At 38.5% G+C, this 20,249-nt stretch overlaps 3 protein-coding genes across 4 annotated transcripts; 1 reads left to right on the forward strand and 2 right to left on the reverse strand.

Annotated features, from left to right (window-relative positions):
- Positions 1-2,608: 2,608 nt before the first annotated feature.
- BTG4 (BTG anti-proliferation factor 4) lies at positions 2,609-4,213 on the forward strand. Its single transcript, XM_054223158.1, has 4 exons — positions 2,609-2,781; positions 3,375-3,512; positions 3,687-3,882; positions 4,037-4,213. Exons 1-4 carry the CDS (start codon positions 2,609-2,611, stop codon positions 4,211-4,213), a joined length of 684 nt encoding a protein of 227 aa, XP_054079133.1.
- Positions 4,214-6,728: 2,515 nt separating this feature from the next.
- Positions 6,729-10,413, reverse strand: LOC128918694 (uncharacterized). The gene is made up of 4 exons (XM_054223227.1): positions 10,105-10,413; positions 9,011-9,205; positions 7,683-7,807; positions 6,729-7,310 (listed from the first exon to the last, which is right to left on the reverse strand). The coding sequence occupies exons 1-4, from the start codon at positions 10,384-10,386 to the stop codon at positions 7,079-7,081; spliced, it is 834 nt and encodes a 277-aa protein (XP_054079202.1). The 5' UTR covers positions 10,387-10,413; the 3' UTR covers positions 6,729-7,078.
- A 195-nt stretch (positions 10,414-10,608) lies between these two features.
- Positions 10,609-19,346, reverse strand: LOC128918671 (uncharacterized). 2 transcript variants are annotated; one of them, XM_054223169.1, is made up of 11 exons: positions 19,250-19,346; positions 18,582-18,839; positions 17,607-17,747; positions 16,543-16,734; positions 15,896-16,063; positions 15,593-15,736; positions 14,421-14,631; positions 13,187-13,273; positions 12,355-12,477; positions 11,730-11,881; positions 10,609-11,021 (listed from the first exon to the last, which is right to left on the reverse strand). In XM_054223169.1, exons 1-11 carry the CDS (start codon positions 19,325-19,327, stop codon positions 10,914-10,916), a joined length of 1,662 nt encoding a protein of 553 aa, XP_054079144.1. In that variant the 5' UTR covers positions 19,328-19,346; the 3' UTR covers positions 10,609-10,913. The 2 variants fall into 2 exon arrangements, with proteins under 2 accessions (XP_054079144.1, XP_054079145.1); XM_054223170.1 differs by lacking the exon at positions 17,607-17,747.
- Between the last annotated feature and the right edge of the window lie 903 nt (positions 19,347-20,249).

Here is a 20,249-nt window from a genome sequence, read left to right on the forward strand (position 1 = left end):
ATCTCTTGGGGACATAATATATGGCGACCTCAGGGGTGGCTGGATGAGAACGCTGGAATGCTTTTCAGGAATGTACAGCTCTGACAGAGTTATGAGTAAATCCTGCAGGGTTAGAATGCTATAAGACATTGCCTCTCAGGATTGAAGATTGTTCCGGTGCTGTTCAGAGAGCTGACAGTCCACCATAAGGCATACAGTGAGTCAAGAATGAGACTGTGAAGACCTACTTATAGAAGATCTGTATCTAGCCGTATCTGTTAGGCTAACCCCACTCATTGATGGATTCACTCTTAAAATGAGAAACAAAGCCCCATTTTTTATAATGCCCACTTCTTATGCAGTTCAGCAACACTACATAGCAAAATCTATGTGATCAAAAGTTTCAAGTCACTTGAGAACTTCTTTTTTTTTTTTCTTTTGACATGTTGCCATGCAACAGATGTTTAAAACAAAGAAAAATTGATGTGGCTGTAAACACGGTCTTCAGTGTTGATGGTCTTCATCAATTACCTGACATTTTTAAAGCAAGTTTAATTTCTGGAATAAAATTCAGGCCTCAGGCATCAAAATCCAATTTGCCTGTTCAAGAATACTCATCTGTTGCCCACAGCTAATTTTGGTGTATTGGATTCAGGCCGTCAGCAGTGAGTAAAAATCTTCACAGCCTGCATTGAAAGAGACCAACCAACTCTTTAAAAACATTGTGTGGAAATTCTCCCTGGCAATGCATAGCAGTGGTTTGCTGCTGTCCTACATCATTCTCCAAAAAGCATAGAAAAGGCTACCATTGCCCTCTTACGCTATATATGAAATGGAAGGAATGACTCGTGGCTTGCGTATGGAACAAAATCCTTACGTGTCATCACAAGCAACCAAAGCAGTGCAGAGCGCATGATAAGGATACTCTTGTGGTCGAAACACTGGTGTGCTTATTTAAAGCTCAGGTCCTGGCATTGCTGAATGCTTTTTCTGAAGATTCATTATCTATCTCAGTCTTTGATTTCTTTTTCATTTGAGTGGTTATTGAAAGGTCCCCATTAGTTAAGGAGGTATTTTGATATGTGAGAAAAAGAAAGAGAAGACATCTTTTTTTGTAATTTATTACACATTCCTTAAAACCAGAGTTTCTACTAAATGCCTTGGTATGTGATGCAGAAAGAAACTGTGAAGAGCAAGGAACTAACTATGCGAGCAGAGGTGAAAAGAAATCCAGAAATAGCCAGAAATTCATGGTTGAGGGTACACTTCTGCAAAGATGTGTACTTCTGTAAATTTGTGCCTTTGTGCTTTGTTTTTCTTATCCCCTGTCTTGTATCACAATCTATACACAAGACTGAAATGTAAGCACTTAAATTGTTGGCTGCACCTACAGTCAAATTAAGAGCCAGTTTAAATACTCAGTTCTTTTTACCTTAATTTATTCTTTTGTCTTGACAGTTCTTGATATCTGACACTGGAGGCACAACTTCCTGAGACAGCAAAGGGAAAAAAGAACACATCAGCTATTCTCCAGGTGTGCCCCAGATAATTATTGCCTGAAGTTTTAAACAATGAAACACTCATATTTGAGAAAATGCTTGCGTATGAACTCTTTAACAAAGCCATTCACTCTCTGTATGAAATGCCTCAAAAATAAAATAAAGCTATGCTAATAATTTGAACATTTATGTAGATCACTAGGAGTATTAATGTTATGACAAATACAAAGTCATGCAATTTTCAAAATAAAGAATAACAAATGTGAGGGCTTCATAAGGAAAGTAACTGTATTGTGTAAGGTCTGCTAGAACAGTCAAGTGCAATTTTAATAATTAATTAATAAGCCTGGTACTGTTTTTCTCCTGGTGAATATTTCACTTAAATATTTCGCAAATGTTGATGAGAGAGACTGATGGACACAACACAATACAGTACCGAATAAATTAAATATACCCTAAAAGAAGGAGCTGATATTGGAATAAAACCAAGTAGTCTGGAAATAGCTTTGAAACCAGCATGTTAGTTAGTCTAATGGTGCACACCTGAATATTGTTACATTCCTCAGAGCCACATGATTAACTGTTCTATATAAACCCTAAGCAAGCTATACTAGAGGAAAAGTGAGGGAGGATTTGGGTGTTGGTTTTTTCCCCCTTTATATAGGTTCCTGTAGCATTAGATCTGTTTACTTGGTGACTGTTTGAAGCTGTTTGTAAAGCATATCTCAGGTTCTCAACAACTCTGGTCTGAGAAGGTAATGTTTGTGGTCTTCGTGGTATGTAAAAGAACCATGTAATTGTAAGAACTGCTGGTTGTTGACTGTAATATATAAGTGCTATATAATAAGGAGTGCCATCTTTTAAACTCTTTTTTTAATATTCTGTTAACTTCCTTAGTGTGAGTGCCTTCTTGTAATGCATTAAATTGATTTCATACCCAGAACTAAACTTATCAGTTGTTTGGCAATTGGGCTTATCTAGGCTCTATGTGTCATGGCTTATGCAGGTTTTGCAATATCTGTCCTTGGAACTTGATAGTGCCTTAATGTTTTTAAATCTCTCTAGTGTAGTGCCTCATCTCTACTGAGGACTATCCAACAGCTAAAGGATTTTGTGTGCTTCAATTTAAGATGAAAGATGAAATTGCTGCCACAGTCTTCTTCATCACAAGGCTCGTGAAAAGGGAAGACAAGCTGAGCAAGCATAAAATTGAGAAATTTGCAGCTAAGCTGACAACAATATTGTTTGAGAAGTATAAGAATCACTGGTACTTGGACAATCCATCCAGAGGACAAGCCTTCAGGTAATAGGACCCTTAGTAAAACAGGAGGGGGAATGGAGCCTTTGCATGACATTCAAGGTGCAGTGAGTACCCTTTCAATGCCTGGAGCCTTTAAATTGGAAATAAGTGACAGAAAATTGAAAGAACTGCTTAGCTATCCCTTAAGGGAAGACGGATTATTAACTGGTAAAGATGCACCTATTTTGAAAGTGGTTTCACAGGATATGCCTGTGTAGGTAAGACTAGAGAGCTGAGGTGGAAACATTAAGACAAAATGCACAATGTATCTTGAGTAGCCCTCTGACTTCTTGAATGCAGAATTCAAGTGGTCTTAAATTGACTTGTGGAATTGTTGTAACTGCTTTTAATTCCCTTAAAAAATTACCAGTTAAGTGAGTCACTGCATTATGTGTTTAAAACAAACAAAACCTTGTTTAGGCTTACAAATCAGCTTGTTAGGCTACCTTGCTGGTTGGGCCTATAAGTGAGAACTTGCATCAACAGGATAAATGTGTTGAGAAAATAAATAGTCAACTTAAGTGTACTTCTTCGTGAGCAAAACTTGCAAAGTTGCAGTGAAATCTTAAATCCACCTGCACTTCGTTCTTACCTAGGTGTATAAGGATAAACAAACATCACACAAGAGATCCACTGCTGGAGCAAGCTTGTGTGGAGAGTAATGTGGACTTTAATAAGCTGGGTTTGCCAAAAGAGATGACGCTATGGGTTGATCCATTTGAGGTGTGTTGCAGGTAAGTTGAGAAGCTGTGACTAACATGTCAAGTGCCCTACACAAACTTGATCGGCTCCAATCCTATTGCTAGGGTCTTAGTGCCTGAGGGCGTATTTACTAGTGTCAGCTGACTTCTAACAGATGTCCATACTGCTAGTGCAGAGCTGCGTTATACGAATACAGTCACTTTCAGATATGGTGAGAAGAACCGGCCCTTCACAATTGCACACTTTGAAGGAGAGGAAAACCCAGAGCTTCCTCAGCAGATCAGCTATGCTGTTGACAGAGCAGCACTAGACTATCATTCTGGCACCTCTTCAGATGAGGAGAGCTTCAACAAGGAGCCGAAAGCTATTCCCACCGTCAGCAACCCTAACAGTGTCTACCAGGTAAGCATGTGGTAATGGTATGTGGCTTTCAGTAAGAGGCATCTGCCCTCTAGGTTCTCTCATGAAGGAACACAATAGAGTTAACAGATGGCCAGATTTAATCTCCCTTCTTTCCCAAACACATTTTAACTTTATCTCATTTCTTGCTGTTTAGTTCAGTGACTACTGCAAGGCACCCATACAACCCTGGTCTCAGTATCTTCATAGGAAGACCTATATGACTGATGGCTCATGCTATGCCCAGCCCAGGGGTTACAAAGTCTACAGGCCGACAGCTGCTTTCACAGGACTGCGTGTTGATAGATACCACTGGATCAATACCAAGCGGTAGTTCTGTGGCTGCACCTGTTATAGGCTGTTGAAACACTGAGTTATGGTATGCAGTGAAGGCTGGCATTGCAAAGTTTCATAAAAACAGAAAGCCCTTACTGTTTAATCCTTATCTCTCTTCTTGTACATCTGAAACTTTGCAGTTTTACTATATAACCTTTTAAATGTTTTATTAATGTTAACATAACATTGAAAACTAATGTGAGACTCTACTTGTAAGTTAAAAAGGAAATGCATATATCAATAAATCTACTCATGTTTTTTTTAAAAGCCATCTGATCTGCTATCAGTGCCCTGAAGGGAGTTAAAAAGCTTTTTGGTGAAAACACAAGAAAGTCCAGGAAGATAAAAACATCCTCCAAGATGCTTTGAATGATAGTCTGCTTCCTTGTGGCAAAGGTAGCAAGGGAAGCTGCATTGTGAGCAAAACATCTACACATCACAAGCAGAATCACCTCTGTGCTCCCCCTTGAGCGAAGCTTTGGTATGTGCAGCTGTGGAAGACTTGTCGCTCCAGCTAGGCTTTTGCCCCTAGACTATAGGCTACCTGTCAGAAGAACACAGCCTCATGGGCAGGAGAGGGGTGCATACATGGTGGTGTAGTTTTACACAGCTGTAAGCTAACACATCACCTTGCAGAATGATGGAGCTATTATCTCTAAGGATATCTAGCCTGCCAGTTTGCAGTACTGTGGCCCATAGGAAGCATTTCTCATAGCTCTGGATAGCTTGATTCAAACTGTCATCTAGCTAGTCCAGAACTCCAAACAGATGGAGACTCCCCTTTCAGTGGAAAAGGACTCACTGGAATGCTACTGGGCTTCAAAACCATGCTCTAAGATATTATTTCCAGTACTGAGTAAGAAAATGTTGTCTCAATGAGAATTAACAAAACTTTGCTCTGTTGACTTGCAGTATGTCTTCCTACTGACTCAACTTGTCACCTGCTCCATCATTACCTGCTGATTAAACTGTGGGGCATAATGGTTACAGAAGTGATGACGTCAATAGCTTCTGTCTTGCTGGCTAATCTGGTCAAAATACTGAACAAACTAATTTGTCAAAATTTAATAGCACATGTAAAATACCTATGGTTGTCACTTACTGCAGCCATCTCTACTTGCTGTACTCCATCATTACCTAATAAGCAATGATGGGGAGGGAAACCTGCTGGTAAGTAGCCCTGAAGGTGAAACATTATTTTTTTTTTTTGTCCAGTAAAAGCAGGCAGCTAGGAGCGTGTTCAAGATTGCAGGGCTAACTATAAAAGTGAATCCCTAGAGAAAGAATTAAAACTATAGTATAGTTTTTAGGAAAATCTCATAATAGGTGTGAAAAAGCTAATACTTGCTGTGTCAAACCATAGTTGCTCAGTAAACTGTATCCTAGCTTACCTTTCAAACATGATGTGGATGGGAATAATCAGAAGGAGGCGAAGGGCTGTAATCAGCTATTCTCACAGTTATGTCTCAGTCCTGCTTCATGCTAACTTCATCCATATTTCTTCAGAACAAACCCACATCAGTCACATGTACTCTTGCACAAGAATTTTGCAATGAACTTGGTATTCATAGGGTTTGGTAGATCACTCATGCAAAAAGTAAAAATCCTACACTTCCTATAACTAGAGATAACTGCCTTTTTATAAGGCTTCATTTTAAAGTCAGTTTTTTATGTGTGAACATTCTAATCTGTGGGGTACTGACTAAATAAGATGTGAGGAGTGGCTTCTTCATTACTGTAAGTCAGAAGCAGTGTTTCCAACTAATTCTTGTGGCTTTGATAATAGAACTTGCACTTTAGCTGTTTAATCCCTTTATTGCAATCAGTAGTGGTCTTTTTTTCCTAGCAAGATCAAAATAAGCATCTTTTCAGGGGGTGAAGGTGTGAAGAATTGATTCAGCAGTTCTGAGAGAATGGAATGGATACATAATTTGTGAAATTATAACAATTCAACCACTTCTCAGTGTTTAAGATTTAATGTATAATGAGGTAACAGTGTTAGTGTTGGGATATTCAGTGACTCTTGAAATAATTTGAATCTTGTCCTGTGTCTCCATGAATTCTTATTCTGGTGGGGAAGGAAGGTTCTTAGGTGACTCTGCTCTTTTATTGCTTGCTTTTTACTTAAACCAGAAGGTGCGGCGGGCAGGGAAGAGGTGATGTTTCATTGGTCAGCAAATAATGAATGTTTTGTGTATTTCAGGGTTTGGCTCTTGACGTTGGGAGGAGGAAAGACCATCCCCCCAAGCTTAAGAGCAGGGCTAGCCTTTTACAGTGCAGGACCTGTGTTCCTCTATAGGTAGTACTACAGAGCAGCTGAAATACTGTGACTTCAGAACAAGGAAAGGTTGTCTGGGCTGGGCAAGTTGCTTTCAGTGGTGGATATAACATTGCTTGTTCTTGATGTGTAGCTGTGTAGATACAGTTATTTGGACCGATTATAGTTTTCACTGTATCATAAAGTCAGGAGAAAAGTGTAACTATCAGCTGATGTCTGCAGAGGCTTCAGAATATGTAGTGAAATGATATGTTAGTTTAAAAAAAAAAGTTTTTAACACTAAGCAGATCTATGAGTTAATCTATATTTTGCTTCAGTTCCTGGAAACTCCAAGTCTGAGTTTTTGCAACAGTGTTTGTCTCTTCACCACTTGGATATAGCCAGAAATGTCAGTCACTTAGGCTAAAGTCTTGTCACTTAAATTACTACATTGCTTTCACTCCTGATCTAATGAGCCTTTAGTATGAAGGGGAAAAATACAGTATAGTAAAAACAAAAATACAGGATTTACTTTAGCTTAAAGCCTGAGGACAAATGCAGAGGACCAAGTTAGAACCAAACCACCATGTCTTCTTTTGAGTACCGTTACAACTTTCTGCTTAAGGCTATTTTCTCTTCTAATGCATCTATTTGTTTTACCAAACAGTCTTTCTCCAAACTAGTTATTTCAAGGTAGTAGAAAAGCAAGTCTTCACTGCCTTTACAGTTTAAAAACTGGTGTTCATCCTCTATGATATCCACCAGCTCTTCAGTTAACATATCCACTCTGTCCTCAAGTTCTGAAGGGGACAAGCAAGTGCAGGTTTCCTCTTCAAAGCTAAAAAAATGGAAAAGAATGCTTAAAGTTGGACAGTAGAAATTCCACTGTTAAAGTGATATCCATAGACTCTTCACAAGAGCAAACGAGAGAGACAAGTTTCACTGGAACTTAATTTCTCTGTTACTGAGAAAGAGATGGTAGTGTACAGAGAAGTCATCAATCTTTCTGTGACATAACTTGGCATCAGATCTAATCTGCCCTTTATACAATGTGCCTAGATGTAGAAGGTTATAGAGATCAGCTTTGTAGTATGAAGTGAGGTTATAATGAAGAGGCGTCATGGCTTGCTTTATATCAGACCACCCAGATTGTTCAGTTGCTGTTGCCTACTACAACAGTTAATAATACCTCTTGTCAAATCATTCTTACCGTGTCCTCCATTCAAAGCTGCCCTTTCCGTAGCTGCTTGGGGCATGAAGGAAATGCAATTTTTTCCTCACAAGCAACTTGTCATTCAGTGGTTCCTCAGGTTTTGTATGAAGCAAGAGATTGTTCTTCATGTGTTACACAATAAGCACAAAAGTGGAGAGAGCAGATCAGTGTTAATTTTAAAAGCCTTTTTATAGACCCTTTAAATATATTTTTTTCATGGTACTACTCTTTTATGCTGTCTTAATGATTTGCATGAGAATTGTGTTTCAGTTTGTGTCCCTTGCCTCTTGTCCTGTCACTGGTCCATCTTCTTTGCACTCACCCTGCAGGTGTCTATATGCATTGATAGGATTCCCCCTGAGTCTTCTCTGGTTTAAAAAAATCCCAGCCCTCTCAGCCTTTCTTCACAGGGGAGGTGCTCTAGCCCCTTAATCGTCTTTGTGGCACTTTGTTGGACTATCTCCAATACGTCCATTTTTATTTTGTACTGGGGAGCCCAGAACTGGACACTGTACTCTGTGTGTGGCCTTGCTAGTGCTGAGTAGAGTGGAAGGGTCAAGTCCCTTGACCTTCTGGTGATAATTTGCCTAATGCATCCCAGAATACCGTTAGTCACCCTTTTCAGCAAGGGCATGTTGTTGGATCATGTTCAACTTTGTGTACACTAGGACCCTTAATCCTTTCTACACATCTGCTTTCCAGCTGGGTGGCCTCCAGCATCTATTGATGTGTGGGGTTGTTCCTTCTGAGGTGCATGACTTTGCACTTCCCTCTGTTGAACTTCATAAGACTGCTGTCAGCTCATTTCTCCAGGTTGTTGAGGTCTCCCTGGATGGCAGCAGCCTCCCCTCTGGATCCCAGCTGAGTTGGCTTATATGCAAAATGCTCAAACTGCTTATGCTTATCCATATGCCTGAGGACACTTAGGGATACACCTGTTTCTGATGGTACAAATGGCCCTTCTCTTCACCAGCTCTAGTTTGAGTCACAATAGTTTTACCATCATTGTGGAGATGGGATTGTTAATCCTAGATCTGCGTACTCAAGGGATGGCTGAAGAGGTTTTTGGCTGCGTTGTTTATGAACATCTCTTTGCGGAAAGCCAATGCTATGCCTTTCCAATACAGTAGAAGTACCTTTAAGCTCAGGAGTTTAAATAATGTATAGAGCTTCTACTGACATCCCACAGGAGTCTGACCTTACCAAGCAACAATTTGGAGAGGCAGGCATCTATAAGCCAATTTAAATTGCCATTTTGTAAAAAAGTAAGAACATAGGGATGACAATCTCTCAACCAGACAAGATCTCATGATCTTTCTTATTACCTTCTCAAAGGCTTCCATGTCTGTGAGGCTTTTCACTCTCACCTCAAAAAGTTGGGAGATGAGATTTATTTCCTCCTTGAAGAATGGTTCTTCCTTTAGCAACATCTGACTTATTCCATAAGATTTATCACCCTGAGGAACTGCTGACAGCTGGAGTCTGAGAGAGAACATTTCACTAAGACAAGCCTTTAGTGCCTAGAAAAAACCACAATGTTTTGAAAACCTGGAAGCAGTGGAACACAATTCCTTACAGCTAACTACTGAATAGGGATATTAATGGAGGGGAGGAAGGCGGAGATGGATCAAACAATAGTAGGATATCAAGACAGGTTTTCAATTCTGGAAGCCTATTCTATCCAGAAAAAAAACTTCATTTCTCTCATGGGGATTTGATACAGACTACAAATATGCTGCATAATGTGGTTCATAAAGGGTAGCTTTCTGTGGGGGACTAAAATAACCGTGTGTACATTGGAAATACCTTTGGGGAAAATGAAATGATAATGGGTATCCCCTGTAATACAAAAGTGCACTTCATTGAAGGCTGAATGGAAATGGTTGCATCACATCAAGGTGTTATGGGAAGAACACTGCAGTTCCATTTTTCTTGATCAACAAATCTGTGTCTGGTGTAACTGTGTTCTTTGAGTCAGGACTATGATTATGAAAGCGCATTCTCTGATTCTCCCATGTACTGGCCGGCTGATGGTTAGAATGTGGTTGTCTGTTTTTATCTCCCTAGCTGTCAGTGGAACAAATGGGTATTTCTGAGTTAGTGTTGTTTGTATGCAGGCAGGATATTAAGACATGATCTGGTGGATTTTTCTGTTGTCTTACTGTCTTCAGCTAATGTGAAGCAGTGTTCTTTGAATGTTGACTATGAATCTATCTGTGAACAGCCACTGTGTAACTGTAACAGAATCTGTGATTCTGTAATGGCAGTTCAGGTAATAGTTTATATTAAATAACTGTCTTATCTCTTTTTGATTTTTATTATTGGAAGTTGTACAAAGGTGTTAACCCCCCACTTTTAAAATGGAAATATTTTATGAATATTGCTATAATGTAATTACATTTGGAACATATTAACGTACCTGAAAAAAAAGCTTCAGAAAGAGCGGGTTGGCATCGTGTTTGAGGTCAGCAGCAGTGATATGAGCTAAGCAGTGCACAAGGAGGAGAAGGAAACTTCCTACATAACTCAGGCAATCCCTTAGAACAAATAGCTTGTTCTTTGAATTCTGAGAGAGAACAAATATCCAGAGCTGAGACAAGGGCACAGCAGTAGTCAGCTCAGCTGATGCAACTCTTCCAATGTTTTTTCTCAATTTTATGGAAGCTAAAAGATTCACATTAGAGTGCTGGGGAATATCCATATACACAAGAGAACAGCATTGTTGTAAGGCCACTTAATACTCTATGATGTGAATCTAAACATTCTTGAATTCTCTGTTTCTAGACAGTTTTGTATCTATGTATCGTGAACTTCTCTCTCAACATCTGAGTTTTAGAAATGAATAATACTAAAGAGTCAGATTCTGTAATTTAATTATAGCACGTAAAATGCTGATATGCTGCTGCTTTCTATAAATCTGACCTACAGAGAATTTGGTAGAAATGGAAGTGGTAGAATTTGGACATGAGAAACTGGGTAATCAGAGCTGATTTAATAGATATGCTTTGGGTATGACCCTCACATTAAACATATATTCAAACTCAGTATCCTAGAGTGCTCTGTTAAGTTCGTTCAGATGTATCTGGAGCATACATTTGAGGATTTCTTATGTCGGTATTTTTTCCTAGAAAGCATCAAGCATGCTATGACTTAAAACGTGTGAAACACTTTTGCATTTTACTTCCTAGTCCCAGAACTTAATGGATATGAAAATACTCCATATGCTGTCTAGATGTGAAGTTGACAAACCTGATAAAAGAAAGAGTTTCTGAAAGCATTGCCTGTGGCATTACTAAAAGGTATGCTGGAGGCAATACACAGGTTAATTTCTGGAGCCTGCAAAGAGAAGGAAAAATGCTTCTATAAAAAGTCCATATGCACATCAGATCTGCAAAGAAAGAGGGATTAATGGAATATAAGTTCACTTAAATGTCAGCTTTGATTTGCAGTGGGTATACAGAGCCAACAAATACCACATGAAAATGGAGATTGTTAAAAAAAACCCTAGCAAATCATAGTAGTTCATCTTGCCAGTTTTCTAATTAAGTAAATGAAAGTGTACTGCAGCCCTGGAGCTCTGGCTGTAGTCACTGTGATTTTTATTATTATTTATTTGATACTGTTATGAAAGACCCTAGAGAGTTTACCTAGACTAAAGCTATAGTGTGCGAAGAACTTCACAAAGAAAATGAGAGAATCCTTTCTTCAAGTTATAAAGGAAATATGTTTTATCACAATATTATGCAGTATGCAGGGATCGGGTAATGCAAGAATTAAGCTATGTGCTCAAGAAAGATGCCACAACAAATATATGAACTGACTGTGGATCTTGTGGCACGGAGGTTTGACTTCAAAATGGTCCTATAACACTGGGGAGAGAACATATATGGAATTCAATTCCTGATGTTTGCACACTAGTCATTCTCTACCTGATCTTATCTTATAATTGGTAGATGCTTTGCAGCCCATTGGCTGAAGAATTTTTTGGTAACTATCTTCTTTTGGAAGTACTGATTATTAAATATCAGTATCTTAAAAACTTACATCAATGTGAAATCTGAGAAACTGTAGGATGGAGATGCCATACTGATATATGACAAACTCTCTTGTAGAAAGGGTTGCAGGATCAACTACTGTTAGTTCTCCTTCTTGAGTCATCAAGGCATCTTGTATATCCTGAGAAGTACTTGCTGTTTCTGCAAGAACAGTAGCATTTCATTAGACTAATTGGATTCTATTTTCATTTTGTTTGTCCAAGAGGTAACACTTCAATATAAATGTATAACATACTGCATTTCTCACCTCATAATATAATATGGTTGTTCAATATGAAATTAAGCCCTTCTGATGTATTATGAATTCTTTTTGAGTCATGAAGTGCTTGATACCCTTAGGCAATGCCCAAAACTTCACTCTTCATGGTGAAATTTCCAATAACTAAGGCCTAGAAAAGTGACATTACTTATGTGCGCCTCAGAGCTGATCAACAGCAAAGCTGAGGGTAATTCTGTGTTCCGAGCCTTTCTCCTTTACTGGTAGAGCACTTCCTCCAAAGAGAAGTGTAACGTTATGATGTCTGTCCAGCAAAATCTTATCACAATAAACACAAAGCTTCACATTACACTCAAGTTCTGACTTCCATATAAGAAAGAATGGAGGTGAGATTTACTTTTGTCCAGCCCTTGGCTTTCTAGTAGTCCAGCTGCCATTGCGTGACTTTGGAGCTCATCGTTCATGTCTCTTAGAAGACCAAGAAGAAAAGAGGTGTTTGTACACTTAGGTTTATCACCACCTGTGTAAACAAATGTGGAAATATTGCTTTTTCTAAACAATCAGTCTCTTACCATACTTTTTTTGAGCAAACACTTCATGCATTGGAATTACGTAGACAAGTAAGGTGAAACAGGTAAATAGTTTTGCTGTTTGGAGCACAGCATTGAAGTCTGGGCAAACATGTTAATGTTGCAGGAAAAAATATCTTTCTCTCCAAAACTCTTTACGTTATCCACTTCACTAGTTTTCTCCTTTTTCATCTATCTCAAATACCGTATCGAAGCCTGTTTAAACAGGAAGACTTGTCTTGACAGCTTACAGAATACTCATTGTAATTTTTCCGAACAAAGTTGTCTTTGTCACCAATGCATTTCTTTATTGATGAGAAAAAAAAATTCTATCTGCCCTCAACTCTATAAATAGTGACTTTCTATCAAAGTGTCAAATTCCATATCTCCTCAGAATTGGTAGGATTTTTTTTCCAGCTAATCAATACAACATTTACCTGTTTAAGTGCCCTAAGCCCAGTCTTCGGTTTATTACAAGGACTACATCATTGCTAATTCACAGCTGTAGGCAAGTTACTTATGCAGGTATCACATGTGGCTCATGTCTTTTGTTGTTAAGCAGACAAAAAGGAGGTAGTTGGCAGAAAGTGTCTTGTGAGATTATTTTGTGCAGCTCTGTTTGTGGGGTAGTAATCAATAAAAGTGACTTAAGGTTTTTACCTTGCAGAGAAGGTGTTGTGAACTGTGGATTCAGAAGAATGATTCTGGATGCCATCAGGTGTTCTGCCTGCTTCAGCACCTTGATATCTGAGAGAACAGTATATACTAGTTAATGACTGCAAATAATTCCAGAGAGGTTTGTGTCCATTCCTCTTGTTATTCCATAAGCTAACCTCGACTTTTCTACATAGTATTCAGGCCTGAGACAACAGTTTAAAAATCAACTGTTAGGAATAAAAGTTCTGCTTTTTGACTAAATATTTAATTTTGGAAGAGATTTAAAAATGCAGAAGTGTATTGGAATCTCTCCAAGAGGCTAGATAAGGAAATCTTTCTCCAAGGTTCTAATAATTGTGTGATTCTTATACCGTTTTCTATTCAGGAAGCTCTGAGAATTGCTTACAGGGTCATCAGAGAGCAACAAGGCTAATTGGACTGCTTGATGCACTTGATGTGTGCTCTCTTTAATTACCATTTTGCTGCATGAAGGAATTATTTTTCATCTGTTTCAGATAGCACTGTTTCAAATTAAGTTTTCTTTTGCCTTATTTCTTTGTGTTTAGTTGAATTCCAGGATTGTGCTATCCCATTTTATCAAGCTGAGTAAATAAACACCTGTTTACTTCATAGAAAAGGTGCTAGAAAAGACTCTGAAACATGAAGCAATTGATCACACATGATAGCTCACCTAATCCCTGTGAAATCTTTTCAATCCCAAGAAGAAATTCTGCTACTTATCAAGTAGCTGCTGATGTTTCAAGAAAAATCCTACAGACCTGCTAAACCTAAGGATGGAATAAGCTCAGCTCTGCAGATGCACTAAACATCATCTAGGTAAGACATTTAATGATATTCACATCCTAGAAAAGGCAAGCACCCATGTTAGTATCCAGTTTTACACCTGAGTTTTGATAATATCCTTTACTTGAAAGGGTAGAAAACCGTTATTTTCTGTGCTGAAAAATGTACTTTTAACCTAAAATCTTCCTGCTCGTTTGCTCAGTTTCTAGGAGTGCTTAGGTGTTCTCCTGCTGATGGTTAGTTTGGAGACTGGCTTTTTTTTCTTCAGAATCATATCATTCTTCCTCGTTTTATACTCTAACTATAGTCTGAGTTCCACCCCACCTTTTCCCTGTTCATCACATTTCCAAAGCATTAATGCCCCCCAGGCAATGCATCAGCATCAAAAAAGAATCATAGGTCACTTGAGTTTCCTATGACAAACCAGACTTACTTATAGTCAAGAACAGTAGGAGTTGGTCATCTGCCTTATGATGTATCCCTGGAACACAGAAAGACTTGGTGATGGATGATAGAGGACTGTTGTTTTGCTGCATCTCTCTTCCTTTTTTTTCTTCTTCTGGTCTCATTACCAGCTTCTGCAAATGTGGATGAAAATCCTTTCCTAAGGAAGCTTTTGTTTCACTGCATTCTTTCATGGAGTTCTACAAGGAAAAGTAAGGAGATGTAAAAGTAAGTACCTATACAAAGCACAATGAAAATTTCACATTTGCTTCTATGTGACCTTTTTTTTACTCCTCCCCTTGTATAAACTTAGAGTCTGTATTTCAGAAAATTCTGCTTCTTCACATTATTCAACTGTCAGAAAAATATTAAGCAGCGAATACAGAGACCTCCAGCAGATTGTCACCTTTCAAAGTGAAATTTTATTTCCCTTTGGAACGCTATCTTCTTATTGTCCTTTCTGCTGTTAAATTTCTCAGACTCTATAATGATAAGCACTCTACTAGATAGGGCATTTCTGGAGTACCAGTCCTCACAATCTTTCTGTAAGTCTGAAAATCAGAAAATAGCAAAACAGCCCCCAAACAACCCAAAAACTGGAGGGGGGCTGTGTGAAGGGAGGTGGTCATGCAGTACCCTATCATGCTGCTCAGTGTATGCTGTAGAACCAAACCCTGTGGGTTTCATCCTGCTCTTTTGTTCTCCACAGGGTAAACGATCCTGCAGCTTTGCTCTTTCATCTGGTATTTGCCATATGTGAGATTCTTTGAGGTCCAGATGCTTCTCTTGGGAAATCTGCCATAGGTCTTTTCTTTTTTCTGTTGTTTCTTCTGTTTTCAAGGTGGCATTATTCTTCTGTAAAGAAGAAAACTCTGCTAAGCTCTTTTTCTTTGTTCCCTTGTACTTTCACTTGGGGGATAGCTTACTTCTGAAACCTATGCTTCTCCTATCCCTTTCCAGCTTATTAAAGTATTGCGTTCCTAATCTCTACATTCAACCATTTTCTTCATATATGTGTTGTGAATCTCAAGATACAGGACATAATCTACACAATATAGATGCAATCATGGTCTCATTAGCATGCCACCATTAATCTTGTGTACTGTGCATATTATGCAGCCTGTTCAATTAGAAAACTTTGTGGATTTACTGTTTTCTAACCTGCAATGGATCAAAATTACTTGAAATATTCTTCTTTGTTCTTTTATTTTCCAGGAAGAGTTCCAGCTGTTCCTCCAGCTTTCTCATCTTCTGCTCTCTGAATTTTTTCAGTTCACTGGCTATTATGTTAGCTTCATCCACAAACTACAGATCGTATATAAGAAAACAAACCACAAGATTCTGGTATTATTCTGGAAAGAGTGATACTTGGAGAACAAAGTCCTTTGCACAGTAACAATAGCAATGCAAATTATTTAGCATTTTCTGAATAGAATTGCTAGGTAATATATTTTTTTGTTTTACCTTCTCCTGGATGCAACCCTTTAGGCTTCTGACTGTTTCCTTAAACTGTGCCTCTCTTATTTGTAATAATCTTGCAGTTTGTATAAATTCCAGCACTAACAATATATACTCCGTGCTTTCCTTCAGGAGATGCGAAATGTCCCTGGTGTCATCATCAGTCGATAACTCCTGAAAGATGAAATGGTCATGTGAAATATAACATGAAATGTGTGAACCTTCTTTGTTATCTTACTTTCAGTGCAATACATTGAGAACAGATTTAAGAGTTGGGAGTTTTTGAAAATGCCATCAAAGGTAGTGGAAGCTAGGTAACAGTATTTTGCAGTCCTATACACCCTTTATTGTTGTTTATAAATACCAAAATAAAAACATAACTATCAAAAATAAATTTAAGATTCTGAAAGAAGCCTTAAATAAATCTGTGTTAAGAAATGGATCTGAAGTGTCTGATCTTTAGTAGCTAAGCCCAAAATTTTTTCAATTCTTTTAGGCATAAAAAAACCCCAAACAGTATATAGTGATCTGGAGTTTGCTGTCCCAGTGCTATAAACAGACAAAATTCCTGAGAAGTTTGTACATGTTAAAATTTTGTAACAACACACTGAAGGAGTGCGAGATTCCAAACCAAACTATCAAGAGAATTTTACTTCTACAACAAGATGTTCCAGGCCTGTGCCCTCCTCTTGAGACCTCAAGGCAATCTTTTTGAGCTTGTAGCAATCTTGTAGCATAATGACTGTTTGCCGTAGATGTCTTTGAGATAGGATGAAATATGCCACAAGATTCCCAAACTTGTCTCCTTTGGTCTCCTGGATCACTTGCATTTCTTTGGCTTGCATCTGGGAAGAAAACATTAAAAAGTCTTACAGATTACTTGCAGACTTATGAAAGCGTGGAAATGTTCCCATTCTCACTGCAGGTTAGAAAACAGGAATCTAGAGGGGAAAAAATTAACTACACTGAAAAACAATGGAATCCATCAATTTTAAAGGGAACTTCTAAAAGTTTCCCTTGACAGCACGAGTCAAATAGTTGTGAACCATTATAAAACACTGCTGAGCCTAAAATAACATGTCCAGAGATTTTACTAAAGTCTCGTCCCTCTGTATAGCTATTAGCAAATGACAATACTAATGCTTTAGCTGATGTACCTTTTCTTCTGTCTGGGTTTGAAGTTCCAGTCTAAATTGTGCCTGCATGTTTCTCAGCTCAACTTCTGACTCTTCCTTTAAACCTTTAAGCAAATCCCCTTCCTGATGATGCTTCTGGAGAAAAGCCACTGCTCTTGCTACTTGCTGTTTCTCTCTAGTCTGAGCGACCTCTTGAGCTAATTCTTCACCATTATTTTTGTAGTCAAAGCTGTCCAGGATCCTTGTCACGCCCTCTGGGCAAGTCAGAATCTGAAGCAGGTAAACATAGTGATATGAGCAAATGAATTTTGTTTATAGAAATGAACTTGCTTCTGGCATTGGGTTTGTAGTGGGTGTAATAAGCAGGGCTTTTAACGATGGCGTTCTGTTGGGTTGATTTGTGTAGGAGGTTACTGTAACTGCACTTTGCCATGTGCCTGCATATATGCCCCAGCCTGTGTGCCGTGCACATCCTGTAGGTTGTCAGTCAGGATGGATATCTGTGTGCTTAAAGGATTTGTGAATTACTGTGAGGCTCATGCAGGGAGGGGTGAGGCATGAAAAACATGAAATGCTTCTACCTGAAGGTTGCTGTAGAGATCCAGGACTCTGTACAGACATACTTGGCTCAGAGCTTCCAGCTTTACTATCTTCACTGCTGAAACTTGTAGTATTTGAGTTAGAGAGTCTGGTGAATGCTCAACTTCCCAAGAATGTAGTTTCTATTAAGCAAAGGAGAATGAAGGGTAGGAATTTTCCACACCAACAAATAGTACTGTGGTCACCAGAACTAGTGAGGTCCTGTTTCCTACAGAATTGTGATGGGAAGTGTGAGTCAGCTTGGACTACTCTTTCTCTAAGGTTATAGAGGCTCCAAGGGAAACTTTTCCTACCTACTAAGGCATAGGGTCACACTGCAATTTTTCCTCAGAAGACTTTGTAAAGTCTGTATTTCTCTTCTACCTACCTGTTTGTTTTCATAAAATTTGTAAGTGCTTTATTTTTCCAAGTCCTCTATGCCCTTGCAAAGTTAAGTGAAATCAGGAAATGAATTAAAAGTTTGGCATTAGGGTAATAAGAGGTAGGCAGATACCTGCTCCCAGAACAGATTACAGTGTTACTCTGCTAGCAAAACCCAGGATACACAAGAGGAAAAACAGCATGTTATACATGTAGATCCACCCTATGTAACAAAATCCTAAAATACTGGAAGCTAGAATGAGGACCATTAAAGCACCAAAATCCAAAAGACAGGTTGAAACAGGAAAAAGAAAAAACTACATTTAGGCATGTGAGCAAAAGAAATAAATGTGGTGTTTTTCTTTGATAAAGAAAGTGCTTTTCCACCTGTACTGAGGCAGTAAAATATATAGACCAGTACAAGGAGACACAGAACATTTAAGTTACACCTGTAGCTGCTCTGATAATACAGCCACCCATGCAATGTCTGAAGCTAGCCTGTATGTTTGTATCACACAATGAAGATAACATTCATTCTTGCAAAGCAGTGAGGTGACAATAGCAGGAGTAGCATAAATAAAATGCCTTAAACTCACTTGCTGTTCCGTGAAGTTAGTATCTGGCATTTGTAAGCCAAAAAGACAAGTTGACAACTGATGTGGAATTTCTTCCAGAAAATGTAGGGTCTGTTTGGGCACTGTTAAGTCTGGGCTGAGGCTTGAATGCTTGATTTCTTCCCATTGTTTCTGACGGAGGGCTTGTTCTGCATGGTAGTGGTGTCCTGACAGTTCTTTCAGAAGTGAATCCTTTCTGCTGGTTGCTTCTATTCCTTTATTAGGCTTCATCCCCTGAAACTATAGACGTCCCAGCTGAAATATCTTCATGGTCAGGAACATCAAAGGAATGGGAATTGAGTCATACTGAGCCTAAGATCTAAAAAACATAGCCAGAAACTAGATTTCCATATTCACTTAATTAACATAAGTAGCCTGATTTACTGTGGGACTAAGTACCCAAGTTACTGAAAATAAGGCCACTGCTTCTTATACCTTAACGCTGAGAAATGAAAACTAGTTTAGTTTCTGTTTTGCTCTGCAGTAGTCGGAACAGAAAGTTTCATTCTTCGTTAATAAACTCCTTTTTGCTTCAGTTTCCTTTTCTGAAGTGGTGTGGGAAAATTGAAAGGAATTCAGAAAGGAAATGGAAAACTTTCTTTTCTTGTGTATCAGCTGAGAACTCTAAGCCGTCGCAATGACAACCTTACCCAATTTCCTTTATGGTGTTCCTTTTCCTTAGCCTTGGATGATTCATAAAAGGAAAAGATAGTCCTTATTTCTTCCATCAATAAGGACAGTTCCAGATCTGCCAGTTCACAAGCATGCTTCTCAAAGAAAAACCTACAAACAAATACGCATGAGACAGGACTGAAGCTAGATTACTACTGTTTATACAGTCATTACTATGAGGCACTTGTGACATTCTTACATACATTGCCTGGAGAACAAGCAGTAGACTGTAACAGGTATATTCTGTTGAGCCAGACACAAAACCCAATTATAAGCCTTCTGGGGAGAAAACCTTCCAAATTTGCAAATAATATGTTTTTGTAACTAAAAATGCAGAGGCAATTAAACAAGGCAGAACAAGGATTTCTTACCTTGTCTGGATTTCTTGTTGTACTTGGCTGATCCTTTCTAAATGTGAAGTGGGTAGAACAGGTGGTACTATGGAAGTCAAAGCCATTTCCTGACTTGCTTCAGCCCTTAATGCCTCTGAATGAGCAGCAGATGCTTTTAAAGTACTCCTTGATGAGTAGCCTGTTGAAGAAACATGAGAGAATATACTTAACTGCTGAATCATTACATTTTGGGTACAGTCAAACCTTATAATGCACTTAGGATTTTTTTTTGTTCCTTTAACTCTACATTATTCAATAGTTAAATTCACAGTGCTCCTGGCTGGAAGGAAACGAAAAGACCTTTCAAAAAGTCATTTATCAGTCTGTTCTTGTTACAAAAGAGCGTTTTACCAGTCAAATTTATACTTTTAACAAAAAAGCATGTTTCATCAATAATTCCTTGAGAGTCATCTGGATATGAAAATTCTGAAATCTGTTTGTATTGCGTATTGAGAAAGGAAATCTGGTTTACGCTACTTGTTCCTTTTCAACTGCAAATGAACTTCAACAGCACATAAATTTTAACTCAGTAGAGTCTTCTTGCTGCCTATCTAGACAGTCATTTCCAGTGTAGAATCTGTTTCAA

This window comes from Rissa tridactyla, chromosome 17 (genome assembly GCF_028500815.1).
Source record: "Rissa tridactyla isolate bRisTri1 chromosome 17, bRisTri1.patW.cur.20221130, whole genome shotgun sequence".
Classification (NCBI taxonomy): Eukaryota; Metazoa; Chordata; class Aves; order Charadriiformes; family Laridae; genus Rissa; species Rissa tridactyla.

Bases quoted from the DNA above. Each gene is read 5' to 3' on its own strand.
- BTG4 (XM_054223158.1), top strand. From the start codon at position 2,609: ATGAAAGATGAAATTGCTGCCACAGTCTTCTTCATCACAAGGCTCGTG. The intron at 2,782-3,374 runs GTAATAGGACCC...GTTCTTACCTAG, and splicing joins TCCAGAGGACAAGCCTTCAG to GTGTATAAGGATAAACAAAC. The intron at 3,513-3,686 runs GTAAGTTGAGAA...AGTCACTTTCAG, and splicing joins CCATTTGAGGTGTGTTGCAG to ATATGGTGAGAAGAACCGGC.
- LOC128918694 (XM_054223227.1), bottom strand. From the start codon at position 10,386: ATGGATATTCCCCAGCACTCTAATGTGAATCTTTTAGCTTCCATAAAA. The intron at 7,808-9,010 runs GTAATAAGAAAG...TAACACATGAAG, and splicing joins ACATGGAAGCCTTTGAGAAG to AACAATCTCTTGCTTCATAC. The intron at 7,311-7,682 runs GTAAGAATGATT...CCATTTTTTTAG, and splicing joins AGCTTTGAATGGAGGACACG to CTTTGAAGAGGAAACCTGCA.
- LOC128918671 (XM_054223169.1), bottom strand. From the start codon at position 19,327: ATGGAAGAAATAAGGACTATCTTTTCCTTTTATGAATCATCCAAGGCT. The intron at 16,064-16,542 runs GTAAAATTCTCT...TTCATCTTTCAG, and splicing joins TGGAACATCTTGTTGTAGAA to GAGTTATCGACTGATGATGA. The intron at 12,478-13,186 runs GTAAAAACCTTA...TTGTTTACACAG, and splicing joins CACAACACCTTCTCTGCAAG to GTGGTGATAAACCTAAGTGT.